At 35.2% G+C, this 20,605-nt stretch overlaps 1 protein-coding gene across 2 annotated transcripts in view; it reads right to left on the bottom strand.

Moving 5' to 3' along the window:
- Window positions 1-20,605, bottom strand: part of UBR3 (ubiquitin protein ligase E3 component n-recognin 3) — a 254,192-nt gene that overhangs the window by 205,077 nt on the left and 28,510 nt on the right. For both annotated transcript variants that reach the window (XM_089916715.1, XM_089916716.1), the window contains exons 2-3: window positions 5,927-6,066; window positions 3,053-3,211 (exon numbers count right to left, since the gene is read on the bottom strand). In XM_089916715.1, coding sequence (XP_089772841.1) covers window positions 3,053-3,211; window positions 5,927-6,066 — 299 coding nt within the window. The remainder of the gene's footprint in view (window positions 1-3,052; window positions 3,212-5,926; window positions 6,067-20,605) is intronic.

Genomic DNA, 20,605 nt, shown 5'->3' on the forward strand with positions numbered 1-20,605 from the left:
CCTAATGTAATTTCCATCACTACAAGTTAGCTGAAGATTTTTGTTGTTTTGTTTTTTAATTTCAAGAAATAAGAATTTAAAAGAATTGTAGAACTAAAAGAAGACAATTACCATAAATCATTCTCAAGGAATACATTCTTACAATGATTAAGAACAACTTGCTGTTCTTTTTCCCAACAGTTGATAGTTTCTGATTACAGAACCATTTTCTAGGCTGAAGAAATAACAGACCTTCAGGTATAATACTGATCTCTCTCTAGCATCATCACCAAAACTCAAACACAAGTTACCATCATTTTATCCTAGGCTGCTGCACTTGAGCTTCTGTTCTTGCCCCTTCCCATCTATTCTTGGCAAAATAAAAAGCCATCTTTTTAAAGCACATATCTGATCATGTCACTCTTCAGATTAAAATATACCCATGACTTCCCACTACATTCAGGATAAGATATAAAACCTTAAATAGCTAACAAGGGCCTACCTAATCTGGATCTAGCCTAATGTGGTAGCCTTATTTGGGCCACTATCCCCCTACATTCATTTCATTTCAACCACAATAGCCTTTTTTAGTCCCTTTTAAAAAAGTAAGCTCACTCTCACCCTAAATATTTCCACATGCTGGTCCCTCTGCATGGAATCTAGGAGGTGCCTAAGTGTTATGTCCTTTATAAATATTTATCATGTTTGGGGTTCATTAAGCATCTTGAATCTATAAATCAATGTTTTTCATCCAATTTGGGGAATTTTAGTCATGATTTTTTCAAATTTTTTTTCTGCCCCATTCCCACTCTCCTGTCCTCCTGGGAGTCCAATTACATGTACATTAGGTCATCTGATTCTATCTAACAGGTCCCTGAGGCTCTGTTGTGTTTTCTCTCTGTTCTCTAGATTGAATAATGTATTAATCTGTCTTCAAATTCACTAAGTCTTTCTTCTGTCCTCTCCAAACTGCTGCTAAGTCCATCCAGTGAACTTGTCAATTGCATTCTACAGTAATTGTCAGTTCTAGAATTTTTTTGTTATTGTTTACATTTCTTCACTAAGATTCCTGATCTCTTCACTCATTAACACCATATTTTCCTTTACTTATTTGAACATATTTTCCTTTAATTTCTTCAACATATTTATAATAGTTGCTTTAATGTCTTTATCTGCTAAATCTAACATCTAGGCCATTTCAAGGTCAATTTCTATTACTGTCCTTTTTCTTGGACATTCTAACGACATGTTATCAAAGATTCTGGATTCTGTTACCTTCCTTTGAAGAGTATTAATTTTAATTCTACAAGACATTCAATAAACAGTCTGATCACCTAGAACTCATAAAGACTTGGTTTTATACTTTATAAGGGGCAGATTTATAGAAAGCCTGAGATTCTTAAAAAAGCCCTGTAAATTGACAGGAATAATCTCCAAACTCTGTCAGGGTTCTAGGCTTCATTAAGGCTGATCTAGAGTAGAACTTACTCTCAGGTGTAGTCTTCTGGTGTGTCAACTTGATGCCTAGGGTATTGGTAAGGTCTCTCTAGTCTGGTTGCACTGATACTCCAATGTCTCCCAACACTGCCTAACCTTTATCTTTAAAAGCTGTTTTTAACCCCATAGCAGTAACCCCACAGCACTCTCTAATAAGCCTTAGGTAGTCTCATCCTGTACATGTGTATCTCAGTTCTCAGCCAAGCACTTCTAGGGGTCCCTCATACATCTACCCCACAAACTCTTGCTATTCTGCCCCAAAGATTCCAGTTTCCAACTGCTTCAGCTGCCCTAAACTGTGACCTCTGCCTCCTTAACTCAGCTGGACCACCACGCTCTGCTTCAATGCCAGCCCTCTATACTACAGTCAGGAAGTTATCCCCAGACAGAGATTCAGAGAATTGTGAGGCTCATCTCATGCTTTTCCTTTCTCCCAAAGGTTTACAGTCTTGTGCTGCCTGCTGTCTAATGTCTGAAAACAACTGCCTCACATTTTTTCCAGTTTTATGTTATTGACATAAGGGCTAGTCCAGTAGTCAGAAGCAGAAAACGTTCTCTACCCGGAATCTAATTCCACCCCATTACCACCCAACTCGCCACATCCTCTAGCTAAATGACTTTCTCTCAATGTTTTACTTCAAATGTCACTTCCTCAGTGAAGCTCTCCCACCTCCTCCATCAGTGAAATCAGGTCTCCCTTTTATACACACTTGTCCTATCCCTTCACAGTTATTTACTACAGTTTATACTTACACAATATTTTGGTTTGGAGACTTTGTTAATGTCATCTCACTCACTAGACCATAAGCTTTATAAGGGCAGAGATAGGAGTACCTGGCTTACTACGTACCTTCCCTACTCCAAGCTCTAATACCTAGCCCAAAGCCAAGCACACAGTGGGTGCTTAATGAGTACTCACTAAAGAAATAAATACATCAGATAAGACTATCTCTAAATAATACATGGTTAACAGTACACATAAAAACTTCACCACTCTAAAGAAAGAAGGTATACTTAAATTTTCAAAACATGCTGCTCATGAGCCAGCATAAAGAACACTATTTAAACTATTTATAAGATTTTTAAATAATTGATATATTTACCATACTATAAATTTGAACTAAAGGTTTAAAAACGGAATTATTTTATATAACAGTACAAATATACTTAATAATTCCAAGTTTTATAACTTAAACTCTACATCACTATAAAATCCTAGGCCACACGACACAAACGTTTAGAATAACAAAAATGAAGACACAAAAGTGGTTGCTGTTATTGTTTGGAAAAGGGGAAGTGGAATATAATTACGAATATGTCACACCAAATTTAGGAAACCTGGGTTCTAGTCCCAACTCTAAAATCAGGTAGTTGTGAGGTCTTAAACCGGTCATTTAATTTTTCTGGGGTTCAATTTCTTCATCCATAAACTAAGAAGTATTCTTAATAACTTCCAGCTTTAGCATTCTATTAAAAAAACCTACATTTTACTTTTAAGTTCTAAAATACACAACTTTTAAATTATTTTAGTAATATAAGTAAATTTTAACTTTCTTCTCTTCTAAATTTTACTCACCAGAAGTCAGATCTTTGTAGCTTTGTTGGTTTGTCAAAACCTGAGTAAGAACAGACCGCATTGCTCCTCCCATTTTAGTTAGATCTTCTAAAAAGGAAATTTGAGGTTCCAAAAGCTGAAGGACTTTGTTAAGGTCTTTTTCTGATGGTACATCAGCTGCTAAAAAAAATATAATCAACTTTCTTTAAAATATTTTGCTAAGAACACTATTTTATTCTTTAAAATTATGATGACTTAGATGACAGTATTTTATAATCAAAAAGTTAATATAAGAATTCTCTTTAGAAAGCAGGAGCCCACCAAGCACCCAGCCTAGGATAGACTTGTTTAGGAAGTCAGTCCTCTGAGAAAAGACTGATGGGGAAAAGAGATGACTTCATAAGGTATTAAGCACTTAATTTGTGTAAGAAGCATTCAATTTAGGGTCCTAAACTTCCAGATATATATATGTAATCATAAGATCATCTCAAAATTAGATAAACAGTGTTTAAGAAAAAAGTTAAGATCACTCTCTAAAATAAAACAGGAGAAATGAAATATATTGAGATAGTATAAGAATAGTAGGACAAAATTATGTCAGCTCTAAATTTAAACCTGTGTAGCAAATAACCCATCCATTATCATATTCCAAAAATACAGATTCATATTAGCTAGAGGTCAAAACCAACTAAAATGAAAAATATGGATTTTTTACTAAAACAATTTTAAAATACCAGGCAAGATATGCTGGTAGAGGGGGAGAGAAGAAACCTGGACAGCAACTAAAAAAGAATATTTAAGAGGAAAAGAAAAAAAGATGTTTTAGAGAAACTGAGGTCTAAAAGGAAGAAGTGAATAGAGAGATTTAGAGCTTAGCCATAACTGTTTAAAAGAAGAATACATATAACGAAGCTAACAGGGGGCCTGTGTGCCCAGGAAAGGGGTCATCAAGTTCATTCAATATTTATTCAGTATCTACTACACGACAGGCACTGAGAAGCAGAACTAAATAAGACATAGTTCCTACCCCCAAGGAACTCACAACCTAGTTCAAAGATAACCTGTGAATGAAATTCTAGATAACTCTGAGTCATGGAACCCAAGCCAAAAAACCTTACTTTCTCAGTAGAAAACCAATACCGTATATTATTCTTCTTTATATTCTCCCCAATGACTTATGTAGTAACATAGTAGATATTTAATTAGCATTTGTTCTTGATTTCCAAGGGCTCAAACACAAGCTGTGACACTGGTCTAAGGATGGTAGGGTGAAATGGGAAATGGAATTCAAGGCAACTGTCAAACCACAAGATTATCTGAGCTTCCATATCTCAGATTAGATGATTTCAAGTCCTTTCTTTAATTTTAAACAGTGATCTCTGCAGAAAGTAATGCAGAGATTTTGCATACACAGAAGAAACTAATGCTGAGCACAAGTGGTAATATACAGAGGGAAACTTCATGAACCTAAGTTCATGAAACTCATCTTAAGACAAAAAAAGTACTTCCATTCATTCCTTTATGTTTTCAGATAATGGTAACATAATTATCAAAGCTATGTATGTATGTCATCTACCACTTAGAACTGCTAAATGTCACCAAGGAAAAAATAAATATAATACACTCGTATGAATTACTCTTTGATTAAACTAATTGTAAGCCTTATGGTTCTCATAATAAATGATTTCTACCTATTACTTTTCTAAAATAGGACACTTGTAGTACAAAATGTAAACATCCAAAAAATCTGTTAACTAGCATATGAGAAATAAAATGGAAGGCAATTTCAATAACCCAGCTGGTCTCCACTTCCTTCATTCCAAAGAGAGAGCAGTTTGGGACTAAATCAAAATAATATTTCTTTCTATATTTTAAGACATACTCTGAGAGGAACAGAAGTACTTGACAAAAGATTGTGTATTTTGCTTAAAATGTAAAAGTGAAGAACTATAAGTATTTGCTCACAATGCAAATAACATGATAGTTCTAGAAATGATGAAGATACATATTTCTTCACACTTTTAGGATGGAAAATAGAAGATAAACATGTGTGCCATAGTTTCAAATTGGATTTAAGATTTATAGAATTAAATAATTTAAAAGCTCTAAAAGTAATGCAAATGCAGTCCCTTAAATGATAAAAATGCAAGTATCACTAAAAAGGTAAAAGACATCATAAAAAGTTAATAAATTTGTTTCATACCACTAACTGATATCTGTAATTCACAATGTCAGACTGAGAACTTTAATAAATGTTATCTAAATACAAATATTTAACTAATGCATATTAATCAAGATTGTGACTAAATCTTAAAAGGTAAGAAGAATATCTGTAATTTGCATGTTTCTTTTCTCTTTTCAATACTATTAGGATCCTTACGCCCATGCATTCTACCGGTAATATGGGAGTGAGCAATCTGACCCTCTCATAAGTTATTATATATGGAGGGGAATAAAAATGTATAGACTTCTACAAAAAAGAGGGGGAGAGAGGGGGAGAGAAAGATACTGGTGAAATTTTTATCTTCTAAAAATCTAAGTTAAAGTCAAACATTTCCAGGACTTCTTAATTATGCTCTATTATAACAGAATCACAAATAAAGTCACTTTAACCCCATAAAGTAATTATTTCCTCATCTGCAAAAGGCCAAATAAGTTTGATCAGAAACATTTACGATCCCAGCAGCAGAGACTGCCAAACTGTGCCTACTACAAGTATCAATGAGGTTATATAGTTGATATTTAGTGTGTTTTTATTTAGTCTCTGTATTTCATAGTCATCACATAAAAAATGTTAAGCAAAAAAATGGTATCTGAAAAAATTCACCTCATTATTAGTGCTAAACTTTGCTGAGAACTTAAAAAGAGTACTAATGAAAAATGGATTAAACATACCTGGTTCATTATAGCCTTCTCTTAAGTACTGAATAAGACAAAAAATAAATCTTGGAAGAACAAATTCAGACATCATCAGTAAGTCTTTGGGGACACAGGGAATATTTGAACTTGATTTAATTTGATGCCTTTTGCAAAACCTGTAATATGAAAAAGAAAAGAATTAATGGCGATGTCGAATCTGCTAAGAATCTATTACTTCTATTTACAATATCCATAAACAGAATGTGGGCCAATATCAAAGCCAATGTATTACTCTTTTATGATTTTTAAGGCACCAAGTTAAAAGAATATAGTTTTAATTGGTCTTTAAATAAAAATTGGCACTTAGGAAGATTTCTTCCTAATAAAAGACCATTCTAGTTAGATTCCAATTAGAATACAAAAACAAAATTTCATTACAGAGTTTATATTTTTTAACTACAATTTATTACTTGCAAGTATTACTTTATTACTTTTACCCTTTATAAACCATTAAGTACAAACTGATCATTCCCAAGAATTTGCATTTTCTATTCCTTAACTGTTTCGAACTTATTGCATTAATGAATAGATAAGTAATATCAATACTTAAAGTTTATTTGAAAAGTTTATACACTTAAGTATGCACATTCCTTCTAATCTTATTTATACTTATTTTAAAGTATGGTTGGAATATTTGAGCAAAAATGAAATAAACTATTCTATGTTCACAATCCAAATAGTCACAAATAAGGTATTTTGTGACCAAACACAAAATAACCACACTAAACATACAACATACCTAGAAGAAACTTATTACGATGGGTGGAGAAACTATTTTAGCTGAAAAACGTAAGAGATCTGAATAGAGAAAAACTACATTCCCAAATGGAAAAAACTTTTATTTTTCTAAAAAATGTCACTTCCACCAAACTTAATGACATTAGATTTAAATCCCAATGGGACTAATCACAAACTAATTCTAAAGTTCAAATGGAAGAATATATATGTTAAAAATAAATAAATAAAACTTAAAAAAAAATTAATGACAGTGACCTAGACTTTAAAACATAGTATAAAGCTAACATAATTTAAGATCTGTAGTAATCTCTCTATAATGACCTATATGGGAAGATAATCTAAAAAAGAGTAGATATATGTATATGTATAACTGATTCACTTTGCTGTACAGCAGAAACTAACACAACATTGTAAATCAACTATACTCCAATAAAGATTTTTTAAAATTAAAGTAAAATCTGTGGTAATGTGATAACACCAATGGACCACAATGGAGTCTAGAAATAGACTATGTAATGACTATGTTAATCAATGTGGGGGGCGGGGGGGGGGTAGAAGACTTTCAATAAATTGCTATAGGACAATTGATTCCATGCAGGAGATAAATTTGATCCTTATCTTACACCATATACAAACTATTATATATTCCATACAGATCAAAAAACAAATGTGAAAAAAATTACTAGGAAGAAAATAAACTATTCCCCTATATTATCTCAAAGAACAGAAGTCTAATAAGTAAGATTTGAAACCAAAAGTCATAAAAGAAAGATAAAAATTGGCTACATAAATCAAAAGTTTCTATGCAGAAAACAATTATTGTGTTACCAAAAAATATTTACAATAGATAAAACAGATGAAAGATTAATATCTATGATTTTTGACTCTAGAAAAATGGATTAAAAAAGAAAATTCAATAGAAAAATCAGCCAAAGTCATAAACAATTCACCAAAAAAGTGAAAGGCTAAGAAACATATGAAAAGATGCTCAAGTTCTCTAATAATCAAAGAAATGAAGTTTATTAAAATAAAAAATGAATAAATAGAGAATCACCATTTTGTGATACCTACTAAAATAACTGACCCATGCAATGGAGCCATTAAAGGAAGGCTTGAGGGGAAATTTTCCACTTAGAGATCAGACTGTTACATCCTTATCAATCTCAGTATCATTAGAAGTGAGAAAAAATCAGATGCTATGATGCTTGTGAAGTACAGAGCACCACTTACAAAGAGTTTTTACCAAACAAGTTGACCTTGAATGACACCAAGTCTCTAGAGCTAACTTCCATTTATAGGAAACATAAGAGATAAAGGAACAAGTTAAATGACACCACAAAAATAAATAAATAGACAAATCATGAATGTAGACCATTATTCAGGACAACTGACTCCGTTTCTGCAAACTGTCGGTGGCAGGGAGAAAAAGGAGGTAGAAGGATCACTTATTAAAGAGGCCTGAGAAACCCAATATATGTGTTTACTGATTCTAACAAACCAACTTGAAACAGGCATTTTTTAGACAATAGGGGAAGTCCAATTAAGAACTGGGTACTAGTTCGTTAGATGATTTTATTAGGTAAGATAATGGCACTGTGATTACGTAAGAAAATGTTTGTGGATATTTGATAATATTAAGGAATTATCTTGTGTAGGTATGACAACAACATTGTGGTTATCACTGAATAGGAAAGTCTTGTCTTTTACATGTATCTATATAAATATTTATGAATAAAATGCTATAATGTATGGGACTTGCTTCAGAATAATCTGGTTGGGTGAAGGGAAGTAACTGGGAGTATACCAAGCCCAGCTTGAGTTGTTAATTGTAGAAACTGGGAGACTGATAAGGGGTTTTCTTATATTACACTCATTAAGCAGAATGTGGGGCAATATCAAAGCCAGAAAAGTACCACTCCCTTCAGATTTTTAAGGCACCAAATCAAAAGAATGTAGTTTTAATTGGTCCTTAAAAAACATCATCAAACGGGACTTCCCTGGTGGTGCAGTGGTTAAGAAAGAACCCGCCTGCCAATGAAGGTGACACAGGTTCGAGCCCTGGTCCAGGAAGATCCTACATGCCACGGAGCAACTAAGCCCATGTGCCACAACTACTGAGCCTGCACTCTAGAGCCTGCGAGCTACAACTACTGAGCCCATGTGCCACAACTACTGAAGCCCACGAGCCTAGAGCCCGTGCTCTGCAACAAGAGAAACCACCACAATGAGAAGCCCACGCCCCGCAACAAAGAGTAGCCCCTGCTCACTACACTAGAGAAGACCCAACACAGCCAAGAAAATAAATAAATAAATAGCACCAAAGGAGTTTTTTCCTAATAAAATGTCATATCAGTTGGGTTATACTCACTGCTTTTATACCTGTCTGAAATTTTCTGTACTAAAAAATTAAAAATTTTTTGAAAGAAAGGAAATATTCATATTTTTTAAAGATGAATACTGAAGCGTGTCACACAATGTTTGGGATTTGTTTGAAAATACTTTAGCAAAAGAGAAAAAAGGGCAAATGTGGCAAAAATCTTGATAAACATTGAGTCCAATGATGGGTATATGGAGGCTGAATGTTCTGCTGTCTCTACCTTTGTGCAGGGTTGAAATTTTTGGTAACACAAACATGTTTTTTCATCTTGCAGGTTAAGGAAAATTCACTTTACTAATTCATTGTTGGAAAGCATGTTCAGAAATTTGTTATCATACACATGGAAGTGTAAATAGATCCAGTTTTGACAATATCTACTAAAACTTAATGTGTTCATAACCCTAGCTTAGCATTTCTATTTCTAGTAATTTATTATACAGAAATAATCCTAAATTTGCAAGATATATCTACAGATATATTCACTGTACCACAGTTTGCAAAGCAAAAAAGTTAGAAACAACTCAAGTGTTCAGTAACAGAATAAAGATTAACCAAATTAGAGTAGATCAATAAAATACTTTGCATTTATTAAAAAGAATGAGGGAGATCAACAAGTACTGAAATAGAATTATATCCAAAATAAGTGAGAAAAGAATTACATAGCATATATATATATATATATATATATATACACACACACACATACATATATATATACACACACATATATTTTGGAGAAAGAATAGAAAAAAATATTAATATATGTAAGGAGAAAAATATTTAGAGAAATGTACACCAAATTTTGTGGAAATTAACTGAAAGTGGGTTATAGCATACTTTTACTTTCTACATTAATTCTACCTACAATGTTTGAATTTTGCATGGCAAATATATGTAAAACTGTGTAATCAAAACAAAAAAAATTTACTCCAAAAACAATAAGTTATGCCATTCATGTGGCTTTAGTTCCACAGTTTGAACATTAACTCTTAGCCTTTTTTGACTCATGGACACCTTTGAGAATCTAATGAAAGTTATAACTCTTTCTTAAGAAAAATATACACAGGTGGTCCAGTGGGTAAGACTCTGCACTTCCAATGCAGGGGGCCCAGGTTCGATACCTGGTCAGGGAACTAGATCCTGCATGCATGCCGCAACTAAGAAGTCCGCATGCCCCAAGTAAGAAGTCCGCATGCCTCAACTAAGAGTCTGCATGCCACAACTAAGAAGGCTGCATGCTGCAATGAAGATCCCAAGTGCCACAACCAAGACCTGGTGCAGAACGAATGAATGAATAAATAAATAAATAAATAAATTTTTAAAAAAAGAGAAATATACACAACCAAAAAAAATAAAACCAAGTGTTCACATACTACTGAAGTCTATCTACTCTTTAGACAGAGCTTCCAAACATCAGGTCAATAGATTACAGTGTAGCGACATGGATTTCATCAGTCCTCAGGCTGACAGACCAGGACGGTCTGGGCAGCCTCCTCAGTTGTCTGTGTGTCCCATCCAAATATCATTTTCATATTTATCATATAATGAAAAAAATTAGAAAGTATTACACCTTAAAGTCCAAATCTTTATTTAAAGGGAAACAGAAACTTAAGAACTTCTTTCAGATGGGGTACACAAAATCTAAGTAAAATCAAAGAAATTTTTAAAATCCTACTCTATTTTAAAAACCTTTAAAGATTAAAAAAAAAAGAATCGGCTCTGTGAAACCTGTGGTGATCTAAGATAATTTAACTGAAGTGCTTACAAGCATGAATGTGAAGGAAAGAAAAAGGATAAAAGGAAAGCCAGAAGAGAAGAAAGGGAAAACATACTGGGGCACAAAGACTAAAGGATACAATGAAAAAGCAGGAAGAGAGAAAAGATTAGATAAAGGAGGGCACAGAAAGCTCTCTTAGACACTTTCTGTGTAGGAAAGAAAATAATTCAAAAAGAGCTACTGGACAGAGAGTGAAGAACATTTGAACGATGTGTAGTGGGTTCAAGGAGTGACAATTCAACCTGGAACTAAGCTGAAGGAGCAGCAAGAATGGTCTAAGCAACCTAGGGACTGAGTTTACAAGAGTAACTATAAGATACTATAAGATCGACAAACAAAACTGGTTTTTGTATTTCACGCTGAGAAAATAGTGTGGGGAACTAAAGCATCTTACATATTACATAGCAAGTGCTCAATAAAGGCTTGGTGAAACAAAGATTTAATCTAATAGTAGAACTCCAAAAATGATTTCAAGGGCATCCAATTAAAGAAAAAACAGAAACCCATTTAATAATCCCAGATTTTCAAATATGTTTTTAAGAACCACTATATGCCTGGCACTTAGGCCTTAGGAATAGAGGCCTTGCTCTCATGGAGGTAACTTTCTACTGGAGGAGGGGGGAGGGGGGAGGGAAAGAGGGCAGGGCAGAGGAGAGAGAAACAAAAATATAAATATGAAAAATACGCTCTACAAAAATAATATCACAGCATGATTTATAGAACGCAGCCATTAGGTGCCTTTAAATTCGGTTTGTCAGGGAAGGCCTTTCTGAAGAGGTGATATTTGGGCTACAGACCAAATGAAATGAAGAAGCTACGCTAGGCATGCAAAGCTCTGTGGGTAGAACATATTGTCAAGAGGTATGACAAATGCAACTGCATATAATCAGGTACTAAAGATCTCTCCCCAGGCGAACAGAAAAAGGGCTTTTTAGACAACTGGTATGGTTCCAAAGGAAAAATGGCAGGAAGTAATGTGTTTGCATTTGCAGTTCACAGGTCACAGATATTTTCTTCAAGGAATCCAATGGTTTTGAATGAGTAAGAAGGCTAAATATTTCTTAAAGAAACAGGATGTTATGGAAATAAATAGAATGGTCAAATAGAAGTATAGAAACAGCTGATAAAATAATCTCTCCAAATTTAATTTTACCTCAACTTTTTAAAAATTTTTCATTGACATATAACTGACAGAAGATTGCTCAAAAGGTAAGTGTGCAGCTCAATGAAGTGTCACAAACTGAACACACCCATGTAGGCACCAATCAGACCAAGCCACATAATATTACCAGCATTCCAGAAACCCTCCTTGTTGATTCCACTGATACCAAATTTAAATGACTAAAAGCAGAGTTCTTGTATGCTGAGAAAAAGAGAGCGGGCAGAATAGGACAGGAGGGAAAGGGATAGGATGAGAAGAACAGAGAAGGGAGGAAAGAAAAACGACCAGAGCATTCTGGTCATCCATTTCCAAATTACTGAGACTTGGTTGGGGGCAGAAAGGCAAGGAGAAGCCAACTCAAATAACTCAACCACACATTTCAAAAATTAGAGAAGCATCTGAAATAAGCTCCCCTAAAAATCAGACTGTGGCATGTACATTACATTCCCAACTTAGCACAAATTACATACAAATACATGATTTTGCATATAATTTAAGGTAATTCATAGAGATCTCTGGAGAGTTATGCGTCCCAAATTAAAAGCCCCTGAAATAGCGGCTTCCCTGGTGGCGCAGTGGTTAAGAATCCACCTGCCAATGCAGGGGATGTGGGTTCGATCCCTGGCCTGGGAAGATCCCACATGCCGCGGAGCGACTAAGACCATGCACCACAACTACTGAGCCTGCACTCTACAACTCATGCTCTGCAATGAGAAGCCCATGCACCGCAACGAATAGCAGCCCCTGCTTGCCTCAACTAGAGAAAGCCCATGTGCAGCAACGAAGACCCAACACAGCCAAAAATAAAAACAAATAAATAAATTTATATTAAAAAAAAAAAAGCCCCTGAAATATTCCCTTCTCTTCATTTTACAGATAGGGAAGTATCAGAAACACTAAATGACACACCTAACCAATAAAATTGTTAAAAGACTCCTGAAGATCACAAAAGGCATATCGTAAAGATATATTGTATCTAACTAATCTATGTATTTAATATGAACTCAGAAAAAATATCAGTAAGGAACAAACAAGATGATTCTGAAGTTCCAACAGAAAATTAAGAATAGCTAAGAAAATTCTGTAAAATAAGTGTAATGAAAGTAGAATAGTTTTATCAGGTATTAACTTATTTTGAAGTTAAAATAATCAAAACAGTGTTGTTGGAACTTCCCTGGTGGTCCGGTGGGTAAGACTCCACGCTCCCAATGCAGGGGGCCCAGGTTCGATCCCTGGTCAGGGAACTAGATCCCACATGCATGCTACAACTAAGAGTCCACATGCTGCAACTAAGAAGCCCACATGCCACAACTAAGAAGTCCGCATGCCACAACTAAGATTCCACGTGCCACAACTAAGACCTGGCACAGAATGAATGAATGAATAAATAAATAAATTTTTTTTTTAAAAAAAGAAAAAAGTTTTTAAAAAAAAGTCTTGTTATCTAGCTTTTAGGGAGCTTACATTCTAGAGAGTAGACATTAATGATAAATGCAATTAAATAAACTATAAAGTAAACCAAGTGGAAGTTGGGACAGAAATTCACCTATATGTGTACTTATACCATTTCTCTAGATATACATTTCTACATCTTTAATATGTATGGCTTGATTAAGGTACAGATTCATCTCATGTCTAAAATTGTTAGATTACATGAATAGTTAAGAAACAAAAGGAAACATTTTAAATTCCATCTATGTAAGTTTAATATTACTTATTGGGGCCTAAAGTACTAGAAAAGTAAAATATTTATGAAAACTAAAAGTTCTAAATTCAATTAGAGAAGGCATATAAGATCAGAAGATTTGAAAGCAAAATTAAAGACGTCAATGTATTTAACTTTTAAGATAATAAATAAATTATAAATTGAATGCTTGAAGGCAGAAAGAAAACAATGTGGTAATGGTACATGAAAAGACGTTATCAATGGACAGATTAATTACTGTGAGTCCACAAACAGAATCAAATATATGTGGAATTTAATTTATGACAAAGGCAGATTTCAAATCTATGAGGAAACATGGCTCATTCAGAGAAATGGTACTGAGATAAATGAATAACCAGCCAGTTTGGGGGTGGCAGGGGAGAATCTCCTCACACCTTACACCATGATAATAAATAAATAAGACCCATATCAAACTTCTACAGATGAAAAATACAACATTAGAAACAAAAAATATATACCTGATGGGATTACAGTAGATTAGACACAAGAAAGAAAAGATCAGTAATTTACTGACAAAGCAATAAGAAACTATACAAAATAAAGCATGGAGACTGAGAAAAAGAGCAGAGTCTTTGTGAGGTGTGGGATAATAACAAGCAATATTGCATTATATTGGAATCCCAAAAAGGGGAGAAGGTGAGACAGAACAAACATGTGAAGAATGTTTTTTCCAAATTTTTTTCAAATTTTTTTGAAAAATTGAAATTTTTCCAAATTTGTTGAAAACCATAAAATCACACATGTAAGAACTTATCAAACCCCAAGCATAAGACACTTTTTTTTAAGCCATACCAAGTCACATCATAATCAAATTGCTGAAACCAGTGACAACAAGAAAATCTTCAAAGCAACCAGAAAACGATCCATTACGTACAGAGCAACCAAGATACAAAAGATAGCAGACTTTTCATCAGAAATCACACAATCCAGAACACAACAGAGAGACACATTTAAAGTGCTAAAAGAAAACAAATCTGCAAATCCAGAATTCTTAACACAAAATAACTTTCTAAACTGAGGAGAAATTAAAACTTTTCAGAAAAAATTTAGGAAAATTCATTGTCATCACACCTGCACAAAAAATGAAAGTAAGTCTAATAAGCAGCCCTATGATAAGCCCACATTTTGAGAAACTGACCCTCCTATTAACAGCCATGTGGGTGACCCATCTTAGAAGTGGATCCTCCCATCCCAAGAAGCCTTCAGAAGACTGTAACCCCAGCCAAGATCTTGACTACAACCTCTTGAGAGACACTATGCCATAACCACACACCTAAGCCACTTCAGAATCTTTGGCATACAGAAAGTATAAAATAATAAATGTTTGTCATTTTAAGCTGCTCAGTTTGGGAGTGATTCGTTACACAGAAATAGATAACTACTAAAAATACTATCAACCAATTAGACCTAACAGAACACTACACCCTACAACAGCTGGATGCTCATTCCACTGCTCATAAAATATCTCATTTCATTTTAGATTTTTAAGAAGGAAACAGATATTATCGACTCAGAATTATATAATTAACTTAAACATACAGATAGTATTTCCAAATAATCATTGTATACATTTATCAATATATACATTGACTACATTGCATAGGATTAGCACAAGACAAATATTTCCAACGCATATACCCACTCTCTGTGCCTCTCCTGTTATTAAGAACTCAATTGAGGCCTCCTAACATTCATACATTGAAGTCCTAATTCCCAGTGTGACTGTATTTGGAAACAGGACCTTTGAGAAGGTAATTAAATGAAATCACAGGGTGGGGCCCTAGTCCAATAGGACTGGTGTCCTTATAAGAAGAGAAAGAGACACCAGGTATACAGAGAGAAGGTGGTCATCTGCAGGCCAAGGAGAGAGGCCTCGGGAGAAACCAAACCCACCAGCACCTTGATCCAGCCTCCAGAAATAAATTTCTGTTGTTTAAGCCCCCAAGGCTGTGGTAATATGTTATGGCAGTGAGTAGACTACTACACTCCCTCAATAAGACATGACTGCCTAAACACACAATGGATCCAGTCTTATCACTGGAACTGAAATTAGACCAGACCAGAGATTTACGGCAATACCGACAAGCAGAAAATATCAAAAAAAGGATATATGGATCTTATCAACTTTGTGGAATTGAAGCATTTTAAACTGACATTACATAAAGTATGCTCTCAGACCACACATTAAACTGGAAATCAGTAACGGACATACCTAAAAAAGTTCCCCAAATTTGGAAATTAAATAACACACCTGTGAATAACACATGGACCAAAAACGAAAAAAAACTACATTGGGACAACTTTTTTGAACCTATCATATTTGCAAAGACCAAAAGTTTGATGATATATTGTCCTGACCAGGTAATAAAGTGATGGATATTCTGATTGTACTGTTGGAGAGTGTGCAAATTAACATACCAAATATGAGGACTACCAAAAGTATAAATGCACATCCATTTGACCCAATAATCCATGGGAGATTAGAGTCAGGACTGCCTAATTTCTAATCTGGAACTCTTTTCCACCATATCTATGAAGACATTTTCTCAAACCACAGTCAAAGAAATTCTCATATGGTGTCCAGATAAAAGAGATAAGCTGGAAGATGTAGGCTAGCCAAAATAATGAAATATTGTAATTCCCTTAGCTTTCAATGGTTTGAAGAAACAATCAAAGAGAAGATCAAAATCAGGGCTAATTCAAAAAATCTGACCCAACGGGAAGTACAGACCGACATCTGGCCAGGGAGCAGAGCCTTGGGACCCACCCAACCAGCGGTGATTAAGAAACCAGCCTGCGACCCCACCCAATCACAGAGTCCAAACAGCTACACCACGCAGCCAGGGAACCGAGTGTGTGACCCTGCACAAACAGAGGTGATTATGGAGCCCGGACAGTGGCCCCACTTGACCATGGATCCAAGCCAGCAGCCCCACCCACCCAGGGAGCCTAACCAGTAGATTCATCCAACTATGGAACCAAGCCAGCAGGCCACTCCAACCTCAAAGCATGGGCAGTGGCCCCACCTCACTAGACATGCTGAAAGCAAATGCTGCCTGCTAGTGTACACTACCAGTTGGCCCATTCAGAATCCCAAACTGGGCTGACTGGAGGTCTCTCCCTGACAAAGTGAACCTAAGAAGACCACTTCCTCAAATGCACAGATGCCAACACAAGGACAGAAGGATCACAAAGAAATCAACCAAACCTGAAACCACCAAAAAAAATTAATAAAGCTCCAATAACTGACCCTGAAGAAATGGAGATCTATGAATTGAACAACAAGGAATTCAAAATAATACTCCTAAAGAAGTTTTGTGAACTATAAGAAAACACAGATAACTGAAAATAGGGTGAAAATACATGAATAAAACAAGTGTAAAAGATATGGAAACCACTTTAAAAAATAAACAGAAATCCTAGAGCTGATGAATATAATGACTGAACTAAAAAATTTAACACAAAACTTCAACAGGAGACTTCAACCAAGCAGAAGAAAGAATCAGTGAACTCAAAGACAAGTAAATTGAAATTATCCAGTCAGATGAGCAAAAAGAAAAAGAAATGAGAACGAATGAGGAAAGCCAAAAGGACTTACGGGAAAACAAAGAATCAGTATGTGGGGACTTCCCTGGTGGTCGAGTTACGGGTAGGACTCTGCACTCACAGTGCAGGAGGCCCGGGTTCAATCCCTGGTCGGGGAACTAGATCCTGCATGCATGTAACAATTAAGATTTCACATGCCACAACTAAGAAGTCCACATGCCACAACTAAGAACCCACATGCTGCAACTAAAAATCCCACATGCCACAACGAATATCCTGTACACCGCAACTAAGACCTGGCGCAGCCATAAATTAAAAAATAAATTAAAAAGTTTTTTAAAGAATCAATATATGGATTATGGGAATCACAAAAAGAGAAGAGAAAAGGGGATCAAAAGTTTCCTCAAAGATAAAATGGCTGAAAACTTCCCCAATTGGGGAAATAAATGGACATCAAGATTCCTGAGGCCCTGAAGTCCCTAAACAGGTTTAGTCCAAAAAGGGCTCATTGAGACACATTATAACTAAGTTATCAAAAGTCAAAGACAGAGAGAGAAATTTGAAAGCTGCAAGAGGAAAGTGAATCATCACACAAGGGAGCCCCCATAAGTCTACAAGTGGATTTCTCAACAGAAATCTCACAAGCCAGGAAAAAGTGGGCTGAAATATTCCCCCAGTTTCTTTTTTCTTTCTCAGGATTGCTTTGATTATTTGGGGTCTTTTGTGTTTCCATACAAATTGCAAAAATTTTTTGTTCTAATTCCGTGAAAAATGCCATTGGTAGTCTGATAGGGATTGCACTGAATCTGTAGATTGCTTTGGGTAGTATAGTCATTTTCACAATATTGATTCTTCCAATCCAAGAACATGGTATATTTCTCTATCTTTTTGTCATCTTTGATTTCTTTCATCAGTGTTTTATAGTTTTCCGAGTACAAGCCTTTCACCTCCTTAGGTAGGTTTATTCCTAGGTATTTTATTCTTTTTGTTGCAATGGTAAATGGGATTGTTTCCTTAATTTCTCGTTCTGATCTTTCGTTGTTAGTGTATAGAAATGCAAGAGATTTCTGTGCATTAATTTTGTATCCTGCAACATTTCAAATTCATTGATTAGCTCTAGTAGTTTTCTGGTAGCACCTTTAGGATTTTCTATGTACAGTATCATGTCTTCTGAAAACAATAACAGTTTTACTTCTTCTTTTCCAATTTTATTCCTTTTATTTCTTTTTCTTCTCTGATTGCTGTGGCTAGGACTGCCAAAACTATGTTGAATAAGAGTGGTGAGAGTGGACATCCTTGTCTTGTTCCTGATCTTGGTGGAAATGCTTTCAGCTCTTTACCACTGAGTATGATGTTTGCTGTGGGTTGGTCATATATGGCCTTTATTATGTTGAGGTAGGTTCCCTTTATGCTGATTTTCTGGAGAGTTTTTGTCATAAATGGGTGTTGAATTTTGTCAAAAGCTTTTCCTACATCTATTGAGATGATCATATACTTTTTATTCCTTAATTTATTAACACGGTGTATCACAGTGATTGATTTGGGTATAGTGAGGAATCCTTGCATCCCTGGGATAAATCCCACTTGATCATGGTGTATGACCTTTTTAATATGTTGTTGGATTCTGTTTGCTAGTATTTTGTTCAGGATTTTTACATCTATGTTCATCAATGATATTGGTCTATAATTTTCTTTTTTTGTGATATCTTTTTCTGGTTTTGGTATCAGGGTGATGGTGGCTTCGTAGAATGAATTTGGGAGTATTCCTCCCTCTGCAATTTTTTGGAAGAGTTTGAGAAGGTCTGGTGTTAGCCCTTCCCTAAAGGTTTGATAGAATTCGCCTATGAAGCCATCTAGTCCTGGACTTTTGTTTCTTGGAAGATTTTTAATTACAGTTCTAGGTTCATTACTTGTGATAGCACTACGTAACACCATACACAAAAATAAACCCCAAATGGATTAAAGACTTAATGTAAGACCAGAGACTATAAAACTCTTAAAGGAAAACATAGAAAAAACACTCTTTGACATAAACCACAGCAAGATCTTTTTTGACCCACCTCCTAGAGTAATGAAAATAAAAACAAAAATAAACAAATGGGACCTAATGAAACTTAAGAGCTTTTGCACAGCAAAGGAAACCATAAACAAGATGAAAAGACAACCTTCAGAATGGAAAAAAATATTTGCAAATGAAACAACGGACAAAGGATTAATCTCCAAAATATACAAACAGCTCATACAGCTCAATACCAAAAAAACAAACAACCCAATTAGAAAATGGGCGGGGGTTCCCTGGTGGCGCAGTGGTTGAGAGTCCACCTGCCAATGCATGGGACACGGGTTCGTGCCCCGGTCTGGGAAGACTCCACATGCCACGGAGCAGCTGGGCCTGTGAGACATGGCCGCTGAGCCTGCGCATCCAGAGCCTGTGCTCCGCAATGGGAGAGGCCATAATAGTGAGAGGCCCACGTACCGCAAAAAAAAAAAAAAAAAAAAAACAGCAAGGGAAAAACAAATAACATATAAGGGAATCCCCATAAGGTTAACAGCTAATATTGCCACAGAAACTCTGAAAGCCAGAAGCGAGTGCTGGACATATTCAAAGTGATGAAAGGGAAAAACCTACAACCAAGATTACTCTACCCAGCAAGGGTCTCATTCAGATTCGACAACCTTTACAGATAACCAAAAGCTAAAGGAATTCAGCACCACCAAACCAGCTTTAAAACAAATGCTAAAGGAACTTCTCTAGGCAGGAAACACAAGAGAAGGAAAAGAACTACAATAACAAACCCAAAACAATTAAGAAAATGGTAATACAAACATACATATCGATAACTACCTTAAATGTAAATGGATTAAATGCTCCCACCAAAAGACACAGACTGGATGAAGGGATACAAAAACATGACCTGTATATATGCTGTCTACAAGAGACCCACTTCAGGCCTAGGGACACATACAGACTGAAAGTGAGGGGATAAAAGAAGATATTCCATGCAAATGGAAATCAAAGAAAGCTGGAGTAGCAATTCTCATAACATACGAAATACACTTTAAAATAAAGACTATTACTAGAGACAAACAAGGACACTAAATAATGATCAAGGGATCAATCCAAAAAGAAGATATAACAATTGTAAATATTTATGCACTCAACATACGAGCACCTCAATACATAAGGCAAATGCTAACAGCCATAAAAGGGGAAATCAACAGTAACACAATCATAGTAGGTGACTTAAACACCCTACTTCCACCAATGGACAGATCATACAAAATGAAAATAAATAAGGAAACAGAAGTTTTAAATGATACATTAAACA

Source organism: Delphinapterus leucas, chromosome 8 (assembly GCF_059928025.1).
Source record: "Delphinapterus leucas isolate spDelLeu-1000000601 "Yukka" chromosome 8, BTC_Dleu_Yukka2, whole genome shotgun sequence".
NCBI classification, from domain to species: Eukaryota; Metazoa; Chordata; class Mammalia; order Artiodactyla; family Monodontidae; genus Delphinapterus; species Delphinapterus leucas.